At 37.3% G+C, this 23,147-nt stretch overlaps 1 protein-coding gene across 1 annotated transcript; it reads right to left on the reverse strand.

Moving 5' to 3' along the window:
* Nucleotides 1-5,782: 5,782 nt before the first annotated feature.
* Nucleotides 5,783-23,147, reverse strand: LOC140171223 (uncharacterized). The gene is made up of 2 exons (XM_072194440.1): nt 22,748-23,147; nt 5,783-9,200 (listed from the first exon to the last, which is right to left on the reverse strand). The coding sequence occupies exon 2, from the start codon at nt 9,012-9,014 to the stop codon at nt 7,479-7,481; it is 1,536 nt and encodes a 511-aa protein (XP_072050541.1). The 5' UTR covers nt 9,015-9,200; nt 22,748-23,147; the 3' UTR covers nt 5,783-7,478.

Genomic DNA, 23,147 nt, shown 5'->3' on the forward strand with positions numbered 1-23,147 from the left:
GTACATTATGGTCCAAAATTGGTCTCATATGTATGTTTACTTTCTTTACATGGGGCACTAGATGGGCAGTAGGCGCATAACCTGCAATATGGTGAAAATTGAGGCACGCATCATGATTAAGTTCCTGCATTTGAAGGGTTAGGCCTACAATGCTCGGAAAATCTATGATGAAATTAAAGCAATCTACGGTGATGATTGCCCATCATATGGCACTATTGCTTTTTGAAAAAGGAATTTCCAAACTGGCCACATGTCCCTCACAGATGAGCCAAGAAGTGGACGTCCATCACTTACGGATGATGCGGCCACAGTGAAAAAACTCAAGAAAGTGGAGGATCTTATCACGAAAAGGTTATGCGCTTATTTCCCATCTAGCGCCACCTGTGAAGAAAGTAAACATACTTATGAGACCATTTTTGGACCATAATGTACATAAGGACCAGTGATTACACTGACAAAATTTCATCGGTATAGCACTTTCACTTCTGTGTGATGTCAACAACCTTTGGATACCCCCTCGTAGATTGGCTGGACTCTGCTTTTAGAGTCACCCTGACTCCAGTTTGGCTTTCAGCGATATTGAAGATAAAGAGATATAGCCTTCACGTCCGCGAGTTTCGGGTCGTCTTCAAGATCGCGTCCCATGATAAATATAATCATAATGGGTAGGGGGAGGAAGATTTCTTTGGCACTGATATAATGTGAAAGGGGGAATGCGATTTTTGGCAGATCGAAAGTGGAGACGCCGTAAAACACTCTAAAAAGGAATATTGAAAACATGGCACACCGACATCGCCTGGCTAATAATTACTTGGTACACCAGAGATACTAAAATCAATACCCGGGATCGATACACGTGAATGTGCTATGCACGATTTTGATATTCAGACGAAAATCTTTGGATACCGGGGTAGAAAATGCTGAATATCTCCCGTAAATGATTTCGTCTAAAGAAACCAGATGTGGTTCCTTGCACTTGAATATATGTGTTGAACAGATATGATAGTCGTTAGCTTGCGTCTTGAGAAAGAAGCTTGCGTCTTGAACTCAAAACTGACAATAATTCTGATTTTATATGTGCCGAATTATATAGCGCAGTGTATAGGCCAATCGTGGGTAGTCTAAAAGCATAATGACCTATGGCCTACCATGCTCGACTCACACACAGCAAGGTCAGTCACTGGGCAATTGTAGGTAGCCTTAGTCAGATGTCCTTCGGCCCATTATGCGTCTCAAAACTATTAAACAGGTCGGAACAAAATGGCCATGCGTGGCGGTGGATTCAACCTACCATGGCGATTTCTGCCATGAAGATATCGGGGCGATGACACTGTGCATGACTTGCTTATACGCTCGATTTATAAGTTTATTATAATAATTGGGTTCCAGAAATTTGGCATATTATGCAAAGGCCCGTAGCGTTTCCCCCTCATGCGGGATATGGGGAAAAAATCATCAAGTAGATCTCCTCCCGGATTTTTTCCATAGAACCCATATTTTTTCCTTGAGTGACATCCATAAAATTAATAGTTTTATTTCTGTGCTGACATAATACTTGTCTCAATATTGAGCGCAAACACCGCAAGGTATTATAGTCCACTTGTTCTTAGACTTCTCCGTAGTCCACTTGCCCATTGTGCATACTCTGGCTATTGCATTTAAGTTTAAAACTCTGCACAATTGATAGATTTTCACATCTGATCTTTAGTTTAGTCACCGTACTCCCTCTGTTTGTTAGCTTCCCAAGTGGACTACTTACTTTGGGTTGCGGTTAAAATTCTTAACACGGGACTCTATGGAGAGTTAGGCCAATTTCTGGCCTAACTAAAATTGGTCATGATGTAATGCATCTTTAAATGGTTCTGGCTTGTGATTGGTCGCCCAGATCTCGTTATGGTTTAAATCCTCCGGGCATGTGCCATTATCATTGATAACTACACTGTACACAACTATGCGGCGCTTTGTGTAGGCCTACCATGCGCGTATTTTTTTTTTTGGGGGGGCTTTGGGGGCGCTAGCCCCGGGGTAAAAGCAGGGGGCCGCCAAAACGAAGGGGCGGCGGAAGAAGAAGGGCGGCCAAAACAGGGGCGGCAAAAACGAAGGGGCGGCAAAAAGAATTAGTACCGTAAATAAAAAAGGGGGGAAAATTTGATAAAGCATAAAAAAAAATTTAAAAATGGTACTCAAAATATGCTGCTTTTAGGGCGCTTGCGCCTGAAACCTTTTTTTTTTTTTTTTTTTTTTTTTTTGCTCTTCACTTTTTCAAACGACCGAGAAAAAAATTGGGTCAACCTTTTCGGGCTGTTGAGGAAGGGGCGGCAAAATTGAATTTTCTTCAGCCCCCCGGGGTTGGGGCGGCCACGGTACGCCACTGCCTACTAGGTGCATGAGCGCGTCTTGTACGTACAGGTTTTGTGCTTTGCGGTTAATTGGATTGATAAACAAGGATGATTGACAGTGTGTGTGCCTGGCAGTATGCGAGCGCATCATATTTTGTTCAGGGCTCGAGTTTTTAAAACACCCGCCACATCACAAGACTATTGAACAGTGTAGTGGTTGCATGGGGTTCACTCAAGTATAAAGATACACCAGTCCCTTGCCTTTGTTGATAAACATTGGGGTCAACTGATCTATTCGCCTATTGCACGGTTCCGCCATATGCGAGGTGAGCCTCGAACTGGCAATAGACATGAAAGGAAGTAAAGTATTACTTAACTTTATGCAATGTTATATGACTGGTTCAATTCCCATTCATGTATTCTGCCAGATCGAGAATTTCCTCGCATATGGCGGCACCGTGCAATGGGTGAATAGGATGGCGTTGCACGAAGTGGCTAAAATCTTTTGAATTTACCGGTTTTACCCAGATAGAAGACGGCCCTCCTTTTATGTACGCCATACTTCAAAAAGGCTAATTACGACTTTCGGTTCTTCCCACTCAAATGATCCGTCGGCTTTAATCATAAATTAGACTTTTTTTGATTCTGCAGCTATGGCAAGTGTTTATTTATTAATCGAAAAAGTCTCGATCGAGAAACTTGGTTTTGCCGGCGAATTATTGGGTATTTGGCTCATTGCCACGAAACTTGGTAAATCGGTGAGAATCCAAGTTTTCAAACGAAAAACCTGGTTTCTTGATTGACCGACTGGCCTGGGTCGAAAAACGTGGATTCTTGGTCGAGAAACCTAGATTTTCGATAGAAACTTGTATATCACCGATAAACCAGGTTTTTCGATTGAAAAAAAACCTAGCTTCTGGATATTGTTGGCATCGAGCTTGCCATAAACTTGGTATCGGCGAGAATCAGTCCAAGTTTTTCAATTGAAAAGCCTGGCTTATGGATCGAAAAACTTGGATTTTAGACCGATACCAAGTTTTAATCGAGAATCAAGTTTCTCCATCGATAAACCTGGATTCTCGGCGAGAATTGATTTTATTGATAGAAAACCTGTTTTTTTTCGAATTATCGGGCAATCAGCTTGCCATATACGTACGTCTGTCACAACGGTAAAACGCCCGCAAAACGCCCGCAAAACACCCGACTTTTACCGCTGCAATAAGCGTATAACCGGAAATCGATGCGGAGAATCGCAAACGCATCGTCTGTCGCAAAGAAAAAAAGACTCACTCAAAACGTTATGCTAAATGTATCACCTGGCCTTAATTTCATTTGACCTGCAACCCACTATTTTTAACACTTAATTTCCTTTGTTTTTTCTTCAATTTATAAAAGCCAATTAGTCATTTAATTACCGGTCCAGTTGTACCACACAATTGAGGATTATGTTAAATAATCCTTTAATTTCAAAATCTTTTATCCTATGTCAAAGCTAGATTAACAATGACCGTATGATATTGATATGAAATATTAATAACATGGACTTTGATGTTATTTAAACCAAACATCCTGTCAATTAATATATGTAAAGTAAACGTACATTGATGCTTGAGTCATTACAAAAAGAACAATCAGGAATATTTGTGCCACTTACTTCTCCTCAAACAGAAACTGTTTCGTATTTTTTATTTTTTGACCGATATTAACATACCTCAATGTGCACATAATAATTTTAATTATGCACACAACTCATACAGAACGTTACCTTGGTACCAATTAATGTTACTTCAGACTTTTTACATGTCTTATGTGTTATAATCTGACCGTAATCTAATCCTTATAATTAATAGGCTAATTTACATATTGCTCATTGTTATATTTAATTTCCCAGGGTGACTAGACAAAGGGTGATTAAGCGCACTATTGTATAAGAAGTCATTGCACTGTAAAACGTTATGTCTTGAATTTAGATGTGCCATAATATAAGAAAAAGAACTTGCCTTGCACAGTCAAAGACACGTTTTGTGAAACCGATTTTGAGACACTGCTCTGGATCTCTGTGGCTCTGGATTAAGACACAATACGTCTCTATGCACGATATCTAACAAACACAGAAGGTACATCTCATTCATAAGGTTGGTATTAACCTCGGGTATTAACCCTGGAATTAAGGAAACTTTTGGGTCTCATATTCATAACTGCTAAATTAAAGTTGGTCTAAAGTATATAAAAGTATAGATAGGAATGGCAAAGATTTGATGAATCTCAAAATTTGAGTCAATTAATGTATGTAAAGTACACGTACATTGATGCTTGAGTCATTACAAAAAGAACAATCAGGAATATGTGTGCCACTTACTTCTCCTCAAACAGAAACTGTTTTGTATTTTTTTTTAATTTTTGACCGATATTAACATACCGGTACCTCAAAGTGCACATAATAATTTTAATATATGATATTTTAGTCATTATTTTGCTAAAAAAATAATGCACACAACTCATACAGAACGTTGCCATGGTACCTAGCCAATTAATGTTACTTCAGACTTTTTACATGTCTTATGTCATGTATGTGTTATAATCTGACCGTCATCTAATTCTTATAATTAATAGGCTAATTTACATATTGCTCATTGTTATATTTAATTACCCAGGGTGACTAGAAAATTAATTGCAGTATTGTACAAGAAGTCATTGCACTGTAAAAAAAATTGTGTCTTGAATTTAGACATGCCATACTATTATAAAGAAAAAAGAAACACATGTCTTGCCGTGCACAGTCAAAGACACGTTTTGTGAAATCGATTTTGAGACACTGCTCTGGATAATAAGACACAATACGTCTCTATGCAAGATATCTATCAAACACAGAAAGTACGTAAGGAAACTTTTGGGCCTCATATTCATAACTGCTAAATTGTTGGTCTAAAGTATATAAAAGTATACATATTTAGAATGGCAAAGATTTGATGAATCTCAAAATTTGAACAAAAAGTTTTGGAAAAATCAGCCCAAAAGGTTTTTGGACCCTCTTTTTTATTGAATTTTTATCAACTTCCCAAAACTGTTTGGAAATTTAAGTGAAAACCAGTTTTTTATGCAAAATGTTTCTGTGCATTTTTAAACATTTTTGATGAAAATTTCTCAAATTCATTTAAAGACAGCCTTGGAACACTTGATTTTGTGTCTTCTCTTTAGACACAATGACGTTCTTGAAGACATTTCTCAATTTAGCATCATATATGTATCTTAGATTGCAATGGCTCCGGAACCGGCCCTGGGGAACCAGCACCCCAATAATATCGGTGGGTGGTCAAGGGGTCAATTAAGTACCCTAGGGCACTAATAATTAAGGTAAAATTCATAATGTTAGGGTAAAGTTAATTTTTTTACTCATAACTTAAAGTTTAAGGTATGATTCTTATTTTAAGGTATACGATTCTTGTAAAATGCAAGCATTTCAAAAGCTTCCGCGCCTCCCACCCCTCGATTTCGCGCCTCGCAGAAGGCCTCATATTGACCCTCCCCCGGAAAATATCCCGGAGCCTCTGAATTGTGCCTCAATGGGCTCTTCCAGAAAATAAGTGCACACCCCCTATAGAGAAGTAACTTTTCAATCAAAGAAATGTCCGGATTTCCAAGTCTGCTTTCTGGAAACTACTGGAATTCCAGTTGCCAATGTCACTTGAATAAGCTTGGAAATCCAATTAAATGAAGGAAAAATCACGGAAATGTCCAAAATAAAGTCTCAAATTGAGGATTTATGATTTTGAACTATTTTTCTGCCGGATTTGATTGCCTTTGGACACTTTAAAAGTGTGGACTTCCAAAAATCACGACCAGACAAAAAGTCTGGAAATCCGAACTCCTCTATAGGGGGTGTGCATCTATTTTCTGGAATAGCCCAATCACAAACCCAACTATTTGCATGACACCTTTTGCAATGAATATTTTGGTTAGCCCCCACCTCCCGGCTTTTACATGTACGGATTCAAAGATACTCACAAATTCTAATTTCCACCCACCTTGGTACCATGTACGAGCACGTTTAACCCAGCAAACACAAAACGTTTTACGGAAACAATTTCAATGTCGGGTTATATAAAGGGTCAGAAATATTTTTGAAAACTTGCTGGAAACACGATGTTATTGTAACATTATTTTTCATAAGATATAGAATGTATTTCTTTTCCACGAAACGTTAGTTTTCGCTGTCAGATATGTCCCTTTAAATTTTGACCCGAACACGAACAGATATGAGGCAAAGCAAACAAAAAATCGCTATTTAATACCAGCGCATATGTCACAGCCGATTTGTCGATCGTGACTTAAGTCGGTCCCCTTTATAATGTGTTATGACCTTTCCGCTTGCCATGTACGTACAATGAACATCGCGTACGCGTTCGACTAATATTTCGATCGTAATAATTAAACAACGTACTCAATCACCTAAAGTATTGATCTTTGCAGGATATGTTAGTTTAACATTACAATTACAATTTGGAAAACATTGAGGGTGTCCTCCTCAGCAAATTACAATGGCTTTAACGTTGACAAAACATTTAGTAAAATATGCTTGCCAACAAATGTTTTACAATTGTCACATTTTTAAAATGTTGTTGTAGTCTTTTCTCATACAAAACGTTTAAAAACGTTTTCACGACCTTTAAATGTTATCAAACGTTTCTGACCAAAACTAAAACCCGTTATAAGCCGTTCATAACATTTTTGTGTTTGTTGGGTTATTTCTATTACAGTCTTGATACATCCATTTAGCATTAGTCTTTGCTTTGGAGTTGGCTCTATAACCACTTCGTGTTCGCATTCCACCATATAGCAAAGTAATAAATATTTCAGATTTTCATCAGAAATATCAGATTTATTCTAAAAATCAGTTAAAGTCATCGAAGCTCTACGAATTTATGTAAAATCATCACTATCATCAGTATGGTCATTACAATTACCATATTGCACTCAGATATAAAGATAATCAGTCCATAGGTCCCATTACAACATGGACACAAGATATAAATAAATGATGTACATCAGTACTATAATCGCACTAAATCAGCGATTTTTTTTGTTACCAAAGAATATTCTCCGCGGAGAGAATTATGTTTCACTCCTCCGCAAAGTTCGTCAACAAAAAAAGTCTAAAAGATACTCCGGTATGTCTGCCACGCAATCCCTTACGCATTCACCACAACAACTTTGCTCCTCCTCTTTTTCGTTTTTGTTCTTTTCAGTCACTTTTTGTGAATATTGATTCCGATTTGAAGAACGTCTTGGTGGTTGTTCTTTTGTCGCGTGACGGGGACTTGGTTTAGTTCGTTTTTGTTTCACAACTTTCACAATGCGGACAGGTTTAGATTGTTTCGAATGTTTACTATCCTCATTTGTTATCGCTAAAGATGGCCCGCTACGCAGAGCCTCTGGTTTTGGGGGTGGTAAAGGAGCTCTTGCGCTTCGAGGCTGCGAGGTGACCGGCGGTGGAGGCAGCGGAGCCCGACATAGTTTTATTTCTCGCATGGGTATTATAGGAGGTGATGAGTCACCTTGAGATGATAATGCACCGGGTGATGCAGGGGGCGTATAAGAAAATTGAAACGGTACATGACTTCTGGGAGAGGTCGCTGGTGATGACTTCAAATGAGCAGGTTTTGGCGGGAGTTTTGGCGAGGACGGATCTTGGCATGATGGTGGTAAAGGAGACAGACGTTTATTTTCTCCAGGAGGTGAAGGTGCTATTCTATGTGGAGGACCAGGGGATCCTATAGGAGATGAAGGTCCAGATAAATGAGCTCCTTCAGGAGGAGTTAGTACCAATGGAGGAGGAAGATGATCACGACGTGCATGGGGTGGCGGCATCACGGGCTTTTTCCCCATTGCTTGATCACGACGGGGAAGGGGTGGCGTCATCACGGGTTTTTTCCCCATTGCTTGATCACGACGGGGAAGGGGTGGCGTCATCACGGGTTTTTTCACCATTGCTTGATCACGACGGGTAAGGGGTGGCGGCATCACGGGCTTTTTCCCCATTGCTTGTTTTCTAAGTGGTTGTGGCGAGTGGAAATTACGAATGTTAGACGTAGAAGATGACTTCTTTGGTAGCGGTGGAGGACCTGAAGAAAGATGCGAGGAGGAACAATTTCCTGAAGTTTTTCGTTCACGTTCACGTGTTGCATCTGATGATGGTAATGGTATAAGCCTCCCAGGGGCAATATAAAGTCGATTTTGGTCACTACATTCCTCAGTGGAAGTAACCGATCCTAAACTCGAGGTACTTGCAGATGATCTCTTAAACAAACGCACTGGTGACATACCGCGCCCATCACGTCGAACCTGTGGTGGCAAAGCAGGCACATCATTTGAGACATTATTTGAAGATTTGTTTAACCATCTTCTCTTTTGCGTTGGTGATGTCACAGATTGGCCATCGGGTGCTGGTCTGAAAGAAGTCTGTTTAGTTGCAGCATCATCAAAGTTTTCATTCACTGGTTGCACACAAGCAGGAGTGAATTTCCGTGGACTTCGCGGTGTTCTGGCATGTCCCTGAAGTTGTTCAACAACGGGAGAAAACCGTCCACAAGGAGGACCATTTGCATCAATATGATTCCAATGACTCGCCTGTGTAGTTTTATCACAGTTATACGTGCTTAACACTGAACTCGGCATATTTATAGTTTATTCTTATCCGTATAACATTTCTCGAATTGAAAATTGTATGCATGACATATGCAGATATGGTTTTACGACGCCAATTGCATGAATCAACTATCCTAAGTCATGTAAATCAGCGTTGTATCGACACTGGAACGTTAAAATTATCCCACGATGTCTATCCACTTGTCTTGGTGTGATCTGCAAAAGGATCCAGAAAGAAGCGGGTTAGTGTGTCCCAGAACAAACAATAAACCCCAACCCGTCAAGAACAAACAATAGTGTTAAAAATGTAGTGCAACTGGACATAACATCAACGAGAACTCTGTAGACAACATACAACATGTACAAATCGACACGCCATTGACACCACGATTGGATGCGTTTCAAATGAACTTCATACGGCCCGTTATACGGACTTGGCATTGGTCACACATCTTCAAATATAACATGATGTAATGAGCTAAATTAGTCATTAGATGAGTAAAATCAGTTTTCATTGCCAAGTATAGAGTAGGCTATGCTTAAATTATTTTGAAAGTTAACTTATGATTACCAAGAAATTAATGGAACTAGGCGGTTACCCGTATTTGGCGGTTCTCGGCTGTCGCGATTACCTGGCTGATGGTGACTGTACTCACCAAGTTTTATGCCCATAGGACAGTTTTTACTAATTTGACCTCAGGTGACCTCGAAATGACCTTCCAAAATTTGGCTCTAAATGTTGACTGTACCCACCACGTTTCATGCCCATATGACAGTTTTTAGTAATTTGACCTTGGATGACCCCAAAATGACCTTCCAAAAATTTGACTCCAAAAGGTGACTGTACCCACCAAGTTTCATGCGCATACGACATTTTTTACTAATTTGACCTCAGATGACCCCTGGGTGACCCCGGATGACCCCAAAATGACCTTCCAAAAATTTGGCTATAAAAGTTGACTGTACCCACCAAGTTTCATGCCCATACGATAGTTTTTACTAATTTGACCTCAGATGACCCCTGGATGACCTCAGGTGATCTTGGCCCACTAACTGAAACAAACTTGTTCTGTCTGAGGTCCAGATGCACCCAGCCACCAAGTTTGAGGAACGTGCGACCCCTAGTCTCCGAGAAAATAGGCGGAAAACAGTTTTTACTAATTTGACCTCAGATGACCCCTGGGTGACCTTGACCCACTAATCAATACAATCTTGCTCTGTCCTAGGTCAAGATGCACCTACCCACCAAGTTTCATGCCCATATGACAGTGTTTACTAATTTGACCCCTAGATGACCTCTGGTGACCGTGACCCACTAACCAATACAAACTTGTCCTGTCCCGGGTCAAGACGCACCCACCTGTCAAGTTTGAGGAACGTGCGACCCCCAGTCTCCGAGAAAAACAGTTTGTACTAATTTGACCCCTGCATGACCTTGGGTGACCTTGACCCACCAACAAATATAAACTCGTTCTTCCTCATACCAAGCTGCACCCACCCACCAAGTTTGAGGAACGTGCGACCCCCCGTCTCCGAGAAAAGAGGCGGACAGACAAACAGACAGACAGACACACAGACAGATTCTGGTGAATTATAGTAAGATAACTTCATGTTTTTTTCACGAAGTGTCAAGACTAGTCTGAAAGGGGTCTGTATAAACCACACGGGCTAAATATCCAACGGAGTATGTCGGGAGATAATGTAAACTCATGGAAAGCACATTTTCCTACAAAAACTTATTTGGCACCATCTCCCGACACAATTCATTGAATATTTAGCCCGTGCGGTGTATGCAGATCACTTTCATACTAGTCTGGACACTTCGTGAAAATATAATATTTCAAACTTAATGTCAAGTCTGTATATCTTCATGTTGCAAACACTAGAATACAAAAGAACTTAAATATCAGGACACGATAATCGTTCACATGGCAGCCTAGAAAAAAATACATCATAGTTTAATTTTCTTAACAACACATAATCTTGAACTTAAACTGTTCTTTTGATGATCATAATACTCAAAATAAATTGCAGTGCCACTGTCATGACTGTGCTATATGCTGTGAGTATTTGCCTGAGCACATCCCATGTCAATAGTGAAAATGAAAGAAAAGCTCGGCCAGCTCAACGTTGCTGAAAGTTGCCATCAACCTTTCGCAACTGTCTGCAACTTTTGGAGTTTTGGGCACTTATTTGGCATATCTTTTGGCGACCTAATACAGATGTTGCGTATTTTGTTCATTTGTGTAGGCAACTTTGGGGGATAAAATTGTCCCCATGTGAAATATACCAGATCTGCAACAAAGCCACATCAAATTCTTTAGAGTTAGACACCCTGTATATAGTTCTCTGAAAATGAAACTAAGAGGTGATTTATTTCTAGGCTGTCATGTCATAATTATTGTGTCCTGATATGTTTGTATAGTCTCAGGAAACACTAATGTCGATCCCAAAAGATTGGCATTTAATTGATTGGAGTTCAGGGTGAAAAGCAACCTACGACCGGAATAGAATAAATTTATCTCTCACGCGAAACAACCAGATACTATAGTATAATGTATGAAGAAGTCTAAAAACAAAAATATACAAGACTTCAATAATGCAGACTTCATAAGGCATTTGTTAGTAAAAGTTGATAACCGACGGTATGACACATTACTAATTTGGACTTGCTGAATTTAAAAAAAGGTTAAGCAAGCATCATTTTGTGTCTATGACCCTCAAGGGCCAAAAATTTAACTTAAATTATTTTGAAAATGAACTTACGATTACTTCATAATCTATAAAGTATAGATTATTTTTTTTCACGAAGTGCCAAGACTAGTCTGAAAGGGATCTGTATAAACCGCACGGGCTAAATATCCAACGGAGTGTGTCGGCAGATAGTGTCAAATAATATTTTGATAGAAAGTGTGTTTTCTATGCTCGTACATTATGGTGTTCATAATGTAGTACCTTTGCACAGTATTATTGAGGGGCCTGAGACATGGGCGTCAATCACCTTTCGGCAAAATGACCCACTTTTTGTTCTTTTCAGCCACTTTTTAACCATTTTGGCCGGGTGTCCACCCACATTTCAAGCCGGATCAGACACACCAACTTGCATTCTGAATACGAGGAACGTCCTTCTGAACTTCTGAAGTCAAATAATTTTATTTTGATTTTTTTTTTAATTTCGCGATAATACAAATTTTATGTCAAATTATTAAAAATGTACTTTTTTTTATATTTTTGATATTTAACAGTCCTCAAAGTGAACTTAATGAAATCTAATGCATTTAAATGTATGTAGCTGGGAGGAAACGCCGTCCATCATATGAAAAATAAAAATTATTTGATATCAAAAGGATATTCCTCCTAATTTGGTGTGTCTGATGTGTGCTCTCATGCAGGTCCCACAAAATACTGTGCAAACGTCTCTATCCGAGCCCTTAAGGAGACTGAATGGTCAGAATTTATGCATTAGTTCTGTTATTATCAAATTTATTGGGGTTTGAGGTTGTATTTCCTAAATTTCGTCTGCAATTGGGGTTCGTCAGAGCTGAAATGCCCCGGGGGAGGCACTCCCTATCTGAAATGGCAGGGATGTGCCTCGGCCATGTTAAAAGTAGGGGGCATTCAGGTCAAATGTACAATTACAAAAATATGGGGTCATTCAGTACACAACCTGAATAAAAATGGGGTCATTCGGTATGAAACTTTGAAAAAAAGATGGTCATTGGAGTAACAAAAAGTAAAATGGGAGTCATTGAGTACAGGATTGCCAAAAGAGTATCACTAAGTACACATAAATAAGTGCCAAAATGCGTAAAAAGAACTTGGCCACCTTGAAAATGTGAAAAATCTCATTATTTCTGGAGGAGAACACAAATACCACCTGAATTTGGGAATTAAAAGGGGGGTCATTGGGTATAGCAGGAAATAGAATAAGGGGGTCATTGAGTACATGAATTTTTTTTAAGGGGGTCATTGGGTAATAGGTAGGACCATAACACAAAAGGGGTCATTGGGTACAAGCCGGTTTGAAAAAGGGGGTCTATCCCGAGGCACATGATGCATATCTGTCATGGAAGTGCCCCCCCGGGTGAAATGCACTTGCAGAAGTTGTAATGTAAATGGGATGAGGTTAAAAATGTGACTCTTAATAAAGTGGTACGTACTCAGAATGTTTGAATGGTCCTCTGGGGTCAAATGTTATAAACTCACATTGTTTCTTGTATACAGTCTAGTAATAGTTATACACTAAGTTTATATAGCTTTGACCCCATTTTCACAAATGGTACATTACAACTGCATTTCATATCCCCTCAGACCCCCCCCCCCCCCTAATCAAAATTGATAATAACAGAACATTGTTGAACACATGTAGAAATGATGCCCCACAAGGTTCAAATTTAGCCCCCTTAAATCCGCCATTTTAAACAAATTCGCTACATAATATGAACACCATAAATGTAAACTCATGAAAATCACATTTTCTATCAAAAAATATTTGGCACCATCTTCCCACACACTTCATTGAATATTTAGCCCGTGTCAGATTAGTCTTGACACTTCGTGAAAATATATTTCATTCTTCATGTCAAGTCTGTATATCGTCATGCTGCAGAAAACACTAATGTACAAAATAACTTATATATCAGGACACGATAATCGTTTACATGGCAGCCTAGAACAAATTTTCATTAACAATGCATAATCTTGATCATAGCACTCAAAATAAATTGCAGTGCCACTGTGCCAGAGTATTTGCCTGAGCGCATACCATGTCAATAATGAAAATGAAAGAAAAGCTCGGCCTGCGCAAAGTTGCTGAAACTTGCCATCAACCTTCCTTTCGCAACTGTCTGCAACTTTTGGAGTTTTGGGCACTTATTTCAAGTTATTTGGTATCTTTTGGCGACCTAATACAGATGTTGCGCATTTTGTTCATTTATGAAGGCAACTTTGGGGCATAAAATTGTCCCCATTTAAATATATCAGATCTGCAACAAAGCCACATCAAATTCTTAAGAGTTAGACGCCCTGTATAGTTCTCTGAAAATGAAACTAAGACGTGAATTTTTTCTAGGCTGTCATGTCATAATTATTGTATCCTGATATGTTTGTATAGTCTCAGGAAACACTAATGTCGATCCCAAAAGATTGACATTTAATTGATTGGAGTTCAGGGTGAAAAGCAACCTACGACCGGAATAGAATAAATTTATCTCTCACGCGAAACAAAAATCCTTGAATTCTTGATTTTAACCAGATACTATAGTATGAAGAAGTCTAAAAACAAAAATATGCAAGACTTCAATAATGCAGTCTTCATAAGGCATTTGTTAGTAAAAGTTGATAACCTGACACATTGCTAATTTGGACTTGCTGAAGTTGAAAAAAGTTTAACAAGCGTTATTTTGTGCATGTCTATGATCCTCAAGTGACAACAATTAAACACGCTCCGATTATGCTGAAATTATTTTGAAAATGAACTTACGATTACCAAGGTATTAATAGAATAACTTCATACAGACTTGACATTATAAAGTATAGATTATTTTTTCACTTTTTTGCCCACTATTTATGTGGGGCCTTAGAGCACAACACATCAGACACACCAAATTGAATTCTGAATACGAGGAACGTCCTTCTGATATCAAATAATTTTGATTTTTTGAATTTCGCGATATAATACAAGTTTGATGGCAAATTATTAAAAATTTATTTTTTTATATTTTTGATATTTAACGGTCCTCGAAGTAAACTTTATAAATTTAATGATATGTAATTAAGTGTATGTAGCTGGGAGGAAACGCCGTCATATGAAAATATTGACCTTTAGTATTCATGTTATTGAAGATTGGAAAAAATGTATATCTCAATACGAAAGGTCAAAATTGTCACATTATGGACGACGTTTCCTCCCAGCTGCATAAAGTTTAATTACATATCATTAGATTATAAAGTTTAGTTCGAGGACTGTTAAATATCAAAAATATCATTTTTTATTATAAATTTGTCATAACATTTGTATTATATAGCGAATTAAAAAAAAAAAATTATTTGATATTCCTCGTATTCTGAATGCAGTTTGGTGTGTCTGATGTGTTCTCAGGTCCCACAAAAATACTGTGCAAATGTCGCTATCCGAGCCCTTAAGGAGGCTGAATGGTCGGAATTTATGCATTAGTTTTGTTATTATCAAATTTATTGATGTTTGAGGTGGTATATCCTAAATTTCGTCAGAGCTGAAATGCACTTGTAGAAGTTGTAATGTACCAGTTTTGATGAAAATGGGATGAGGTTAAAAATATGACTCTTAATAAAGTGGTACATAATACTCAGAATGTTTGAATGGTCCTCGGGGGTCAAATGTTATAAACTTATGAACTCACGTTGTTTCTTGTATACAGTAAGATAAGTTTATTCTATTCCGGTCGTAGGTTGCTTTTTACCCTGAACTCCAATCAATTAATTGTCAATCTTTTGGGATCGACATTAGTGTTTCCTGGGACTATACAAACATATCAGGACACAATAATTATGACATGACAGCCTAGAAAAATATTCACGTCTTAGTTTCATTTTAATTTTCAGAGAACCAGTATACACAGGGTGTCTAACAAACTCTTAATGATAATAATTTGATTTGGCTTTGTTGTAGATCTGGTATATTTCACATGGGGACAATTTTATACACAAATGACAAAAATCTGCATTAACATGATTAAGGGTGTACGAGGTATTTCATTATCTGAATCAATATATTATTCATAACACTTTGGTGTTTTGCAACAGTTCATTCTCATATACTTAGAAAAATTGCTTAATTTATTGTTGTTAATGAGTTATGTACGTTTTACAAAAGTGTTGTTGTTTCAGCCTCTTTACAACATAACCATGATAACACAAGAAACACAGGACCTACAAAAGTATATCTGTGATATTTGAATAAAAGTTGCTCAAGTTGACATCCAGCACTGTCCAGGCAGGACAGACCTCTCATAAGACATGGAGTGAATGCCATATTGGGGAGAACTGATATCTGCATACATACAGAGGAATGGTGATGCCCTGGTTGCCATGTGTGGAAAACTAAGACATTCAATTACTGTAAAGAAAGTGGTCATTTTCATATTGCTTTGATCATGTTGATTTAAACTGACTTCGCGCAACTGCATTTTTATTCGGCTCACCAAAGTATCCACTGAGTCCTTATTAATGGTCACACGCCAGTGATTTTACAGTGAGTTGTGGGAGGACAAGATGTGGATTCAGCTATCAATAATAGCATTTTGACCAGATACCTCGTACTTTTTAATCTAATCACTGTATACTTATTTTGATACACCCTGTACTCAGTAGTCTAAACACACTATAAACATTGATTGCTGCATGGCAATTTCTGAACACATTTATGACATTTACGACTAATTAATCCTGATCATAGATCTCATAACTATTTAACTCGATTGTTTTAAAGATTAGTAATACAAAGATATATAATACGTCCGTCGTATCACATTTCTCCCGTGAAGATATAAATATAAACATATAGATATATTCATATTATATACTAATCTTGATGAGACTACCATAATGCAGCAAGCTTGACGACGATAACATTCAATTCAATAAAGTAAAAACAGCAACAAAAAGCAAGACTGCAAAAGTGACATTAATACCAACAACAAAGACTGTAACAACGACGACAACATCACAGATGCAAATATAAAAAAAGTTTACGTATAAATATATCTCTTTATTAAATCCTAGTTACCTAATTCATTTTTTGTTACCTTATATTTCTGCAAGTTGGAAGACTTTTAGATGAAACATTGAAAGAACACAGAGCCGTTCTTCTAAGGAGAACTCTACCAGACCAGTGACGGTTGTGTTGTATAATTTTAGAAGCGTTGCATCGCCATTCGCCCCTTCCAATCAAAACGTTTATTCCGCAATTTGTCACAAAAAATCAAATTCTCCAAGTTTAAAGCAATCACCAAAAACACATTTTCCTACGACAAACTCCTGTTATGTTGGCCTCTTCTTAACCCCACACATATCTTAATACTAGGCTTACCTAAGTATGGTTTGAATTAATGCAAACTTTTTGCAAAGTTATCACTATTTTACAAGCATTTTATACAAAAAAAGATTATCAACAAACAATCTACCGGTATATTCACTAGTTTACCGGCTTTGTAGTAAAATAGGACATTATTATGAAGTCATCATCACGTAAGAGAGCTGAATAGGGCTAACTCTGACGTAAATGTATGGTAGTACTACTAAGATAAGTTGCTTAGACATTTCTACGCTAATGTTCCTGCAATAGAATTCTTTGTAGATTTTACCTATAGCATTGTATAGTATAGACATTTGTAAGGACTAATGTGCAAAGACTAGGCATATTAGTACTTATTTGAACGTGTAAGCAATGCAGTTTTTAAATTTGGTAATAACTGGTCCGATATTTAGAATAATGTATAAAGTTTAGTAGAAAGTCGAATTTGGGTACAGACACAATTTGCTGGCGGATGGTTAATACTGAAGCGCCTTGTTGAGAATGCTTGCTCTTAACGCTTTTGATAATCTATATGAAGCCAATTATGCGAATCAGATATGATGATAACTGAAAGCACGAATTTAAACCTGGGACCAGCTTCCTGAAGTGGTTGGAAAAAGTGAATTGTATACGTGTTCGTATCATTGGGCCTTTTCAAGTTTTAAGTTTTCCAGTCTCGTTAAATCCAATGTCCTGCTTGAACATCGCAAATAATTTCGTATTGATATTAGTTGCTGGGTCGATTGTATGACACCCAACCAATCAAATGAAATAATTTACCACTTTGATTCAGAAATCAAAAGGCTTTCTCTCAACGAGACCTAATAAACTAATCATACAGACTTCCAGTCCCACAATGTCATTCAAGCGTTTAAAGATGTTCTATCTTCAAACTATGACTTATTTCATGAACCAGATAATTGTCTATGGTTGTCTGCTATGTTGAAGAATATTGAGGGCAAAGTCAGGTCAACTTTCAAATTTTTGTTTCAAATTGGAATATGTACGCACAAGTCCAGCTGAAACAACATAAAAGTCACACCTGCAACCCATCAGTTGAACATGTCAATCAAATCTGGGAACTTAGAGCAGCCAAAAACAGAAAGCAAAAGCACATTATTCAGCAGAACAGAAAACTTGAAAAAGCCAGTCTATAGATGTTTTATTACCCAGAATGCACTTTCCTTTTATCCCACCACCACACACCCAATGCATATAATCCATAGTATTTACGAAACATCTAAAACATTCGTTCTGTTTAAGGTTAGTATGAACTATTTTCAACTGTTGCGATTTGGTCGTTCACAGCATCCTAAGAATGGTAGTGAGCTTTGGCAAAAATTGCATTGACTATTTCATAGGGAGTGTGTAGAAGAATTCAAATATCACAGATATACTTTTGTTGGTACTGTGGTTCTTGAGTTATGTTGTAAAGAGGGCTGAAACCACATCACCTTTGTTAAACGTACATAACTCATTAGCAAGTATAAATCAAGCAAGTTTTCAAAGTATATGATCTATAATATCTGTAGACTGAACTTCTGCAAAACATCAAAGTGTCATTTTTCAATAATGTATTGATTTAGGCAATGAAAATTAATCTTTTTGGCTGCCTCGACCAACAATACTTAGTCAACCCTTAAATTAAAACTTACTTTTAAAATACGTTTAAAATTCTATCTATGGGTCAAACATGGGTGAATACATTGCGGTACTTCAGGAAGTTTTTCATTGCCAATGTCTGTTGCGTCGTACTACTCATAAATGAAGATATAAATAATTTCTATGATTGAATTGGTTAAGTCCTGGATTTCCTTATGTACGACACGCTAATAAACTAATCACATAGTGTGAGACTTCCAGTCCCATAATGTTATTCAAGCGTTTGAAGATGTTCCATCTTCAAACTATGACTTAATTCATGAACCAGATAATTGTCTATGGTTGTCTGCTATGTTGAAGAATATTGAGGGCAAAGTCAGGTCAACTTTCTAATTTTTGTTTCAAATTTGGAGAAGATGTGTACGCACGAATCCAGCTGAAACAACATATATAATATCATGTTGTGTTTCTTTGGACCCATGATCAGAAGATATAGGTATAAAAATAATCTGCAAAGCTTTTTCTACATGTTAATAATAGAGCCCAAACTACAGCGTGCAATTTGTACGTTAAAGATATAAAATGACAAGACTTGTTTAGGAAAACATAATTATGGTCATCATAATCTTCAATTTGAATTCTGTTAAATATCACCATATAATGGCTGGAATTACTGTGAAATATCACCACGGACGGAAACATACGTTAGTTGGTTTTTTTAAATACCAGTGGCGTACCTGGACTTTTTGTCAGGAAAAAATGCCCAGTGAGCATGGCCCAATTTTACTGGGATATCAGTTTGATACTTGAAGTGAAACTTGAATACACATTGGGTTCATTTCGCACTCTTTTGGAGTGGTTTCACTCTCCTCACTCTTTTAGAGAGTGAGTTTTACACTCTTTTACATTAAGAGAGTAACATACATTGAATGTCAATTTTGAATGGTCTGATTTTTATTTAAAAAAAAAATAGAAAATTGATCCATAGCTGGACGAAAATGACAAAATTGGTCCTGTAACCATTTTACATGCGAGGTCATGTCTTAAAACTGTTTTATCAAATGACTGAGCTATATGGTTTCCTGCAAGTTATAGCTAAAAGATGTGGCTTTCATATAATGTAACTGAATGATGGTTGAAAACACATTTCAACATATCAGCACATTGGTTGGATCCCACTTTACATCCTTTAGTTGATATCGTACGTACAGTGCGCATCAAGGTAAACAAGAGAACATCGAAACAATTTCTTATGCTTTTATTTCTACTTGAAAAAACATGTATTATTTATTCATTTTATTTTGGAATCATGACAAATAAACCATATTCATAAGTGAACGTAAAACACAACCACTGTCTATCCACCTCAGATATAACAACGGCTGGATGAAATCATTAAACTGCAGTTGTTCAGTGCATATGTTCCAGCGTTGTAAAGAGTGACAAAATATTATTGTAAGCCTTATTCGGTAACTAAATTATAATTAGCACTAATGATAGTTAATCATCACATTACGGCATGAACGGTGTGCAAATGCAATATGGCCGACAAATCCCAGCAATCAACAACAAGTTTCCGAACTTGTTTGTAGTTGAGTTCACATAAATCAGACAACAGTGGCGCGAAATGTCACACTTTATCAGGTTAACTGCGGATAAATACGTAATCTGTACATTAATTTTTCCATCCCTGATGACCTTTTCAAATATCTCTTCTTAAATGAAGCAAAGCAAAACAAACTTTTTGGATAGGATTTTCGTTGAAAATCATATCACGGATGGGACATATTGCTTTGGCAACTGTCCCATTCACAGGAAACTCTCGTTAGTTGGTGGTCGGGTCTCAATCGGCAGGATTTGTAATTCAGTCGCTTGGGATTTGTGATGAACTTTCAGCCAATGAAATGGATTGTACTTCTTGGCGCACGATGAAACAATCCATCTTATTGGATGGTGGTGCAATCAATCGCTGGAATACAGAATGATGTTGATATAAAGTTTGATGTAGTAAGGACTATTAGCATTAGGGCATTTAGTGCGATGTTGTTGAAACCAACATCACCTTTAAATATGGTTTTAAAGACAAGTTGAAAATGAGCGATGATTTCTTTTTCTGAGAATTATTATAAATCTAGCCAACTGAAAATATTGCGAAAGAGAACAATTTAATTGGTTTAAAATGGATGACCATTAACATTATTATATCTGAAGAATGGACTCAAAAAAGGAATAGCCTAAAATGTTATTGAATCAGCGTGATTTAAAATCTATAAATACTTAACTGTCATTTCAAATAATTGTTTGATTGCTTGAGATCAAAAAACAAGTTTACGATCATTAATAAACATGATGTTCAAACTACGAGTAGTTGTTCGACAAGGTTTGCGGAAAATCTAATAATAATTGTTATATATCTAATTAATTTGTAGGCTCATTACATAAACACAGCACATATAATTATGTACCCGCACATTCACACCCCTACATGTACAGCACTCCAAACCCCACACCGGCACCTACATACACCTGACCCACCCCACAACCGAGAATACTTTGACATAGAGTCAAATATACATTTTGCCGGCAGTAATGTAAAAGTTAATCTTATGACAGTTATAAGTGTTCTTAAAAGTGTTAACGGTATATTAAATGAGGTCATATATGAAACAGACCCTTAATTAATTTGACATGGATTATTTCAGTTGTGTAACCTTTGATTCATTTAACAGTTGTAGGAGGTGTACTAATGCCTACACTTATGAGTAATAGTTCCATCATAGTATATATATATTAGTTATAATTACCACGATAAAGCTGAAATGAGTATTATAAATTGAATGGAAAGGATAGGCGTACACACCTTTAAAGTGGAACTTGCAGACGGTATGAGGGAACGGTAATCAAATCAATGGTCTACAGTCTATTACTGGTAGAATTCCCGGGTAGAATTAGCTCTATATAATCTGTGATTATAAGGGTATAATAAGGGCCCATATTTAGCTTTTAGAGCACCGTAACACCTGCATCAAACACATTACAATACTGAAGACGACTAAAATGACGACAATAACAACACTACCTGGACAACAACAACAGAACAGAACATAACGACATTAAAGGGCATTTTGTGATCCACCGGCGCATCACCCATTTTGAGAATAAGCTTTTTTCGCGGATATCTGCTGAAAAATGCCACAAAAAGATGATGCCATGATCACGAAATACCTCTTTAACAATATCCCAACTTTAATAACATTAAAAGTGTCAAGAAGAAAAAGAAGTCAAGACATATAACACGGTTAAAAATATTGAACGCAAAGATTAATTATCAAATTATATCAACCACAGCACAGAGCAATAAGTGCAATGTCATGGAATATGGAAGACCTTTTGAAATACATGTATAGATATCACTGTTAACCATCTTTGCAGAATTAGAAACAGGACATTTTTGAATAAACGAAAGCATTTGGTTAACAATGCAGTAGGTGCATTCATTCTTAACAGAACAAAAGCATAATGATGTAATTAATGATATAACTCATGGGCTAATAGCTATAAAAGTCTAAATTTCGAAAAATGGGGAAAAAACAAACTTTGAAATAATTGTCACTGCAAAGAATTTTTACAGAAGATGAATTTCAAATTTTTTCTTACTTTAACGTTTATGGTCCATTTTCTCATTTAACTTTTAACTGAGGACTCAACTTTTGATAATAATTACGTGACCTGCTACCAAATGACTAAATGAGCGTAAAGTCGCAAGTTGGTAGTTTCGAAACATCCTGGCTGACTGAGTTGATGTTCTTTGCTTACCGCGCACCTGTACAAGCCAGTTGTATAATGTCCTTCGTGAATGGCCCATTGTACACCCATTCACAAAGGACATACAGACATACTACTGCCTTGAACAGGTGCGTGTAAACAAAGAACACCAACGCAGTAACCAGGGCGTCTCGAAACTACAAACTTGCTACTTTAAACTCATTTCGTGGTAGTAGGTTACATATGCGCATTTCAGAAAATATAAAACTACGGCGAAATATAAAGCAAAATAGAGAACACTGAGTTGACACCTCATCATTATCTTATATTCCATTATACATACCTTTAACTGTACGTAGCAGAATAACCTTATCAAACTGCACAATCACTGCTTCATGCTTGTCTTGCCTCCAAGTCTAAATCGCCGGAAGCCGATTTAAGATTCCAATCAAAAACTTGTCGAAATACAAATGCGAGCAACTAGTGTGGAGCGGAATTCTTAGACTAAATATAGTGATCATTTAAGGGTGGGTTGACGGAGAAATATCCATCGATATGTATGGTCCCGAAAACTCTTTGTCGGTGTAGAGGAAACGGTGATATGAGCACGTGAATACCGGTATATTGATGTGTACTGAAGTTGTCATTCCTGCATGGCTTATGCGACGTTGCGTCCCTTTCCTCCTACTTTAAGTCCTGTATTTCCGCAATATAAACCTGCTTAATAATCCATAAGGAATACA

The sequence above is a fragment of the Amphiura filiformis genome, chromosome 15 (genome assembly GCF_039555335.1).
Source record: "Amphiura filiformis chromosome 15, Afil_fr2py, whole genome shotgun sequence".
NCBI classification, from domain to species: Eukaryota; Metazoa; Echinodermata; class Ophiuroidea; order Amphilepidida; family Amphiuridae; genus Amphiura; species Amphiura filiformis.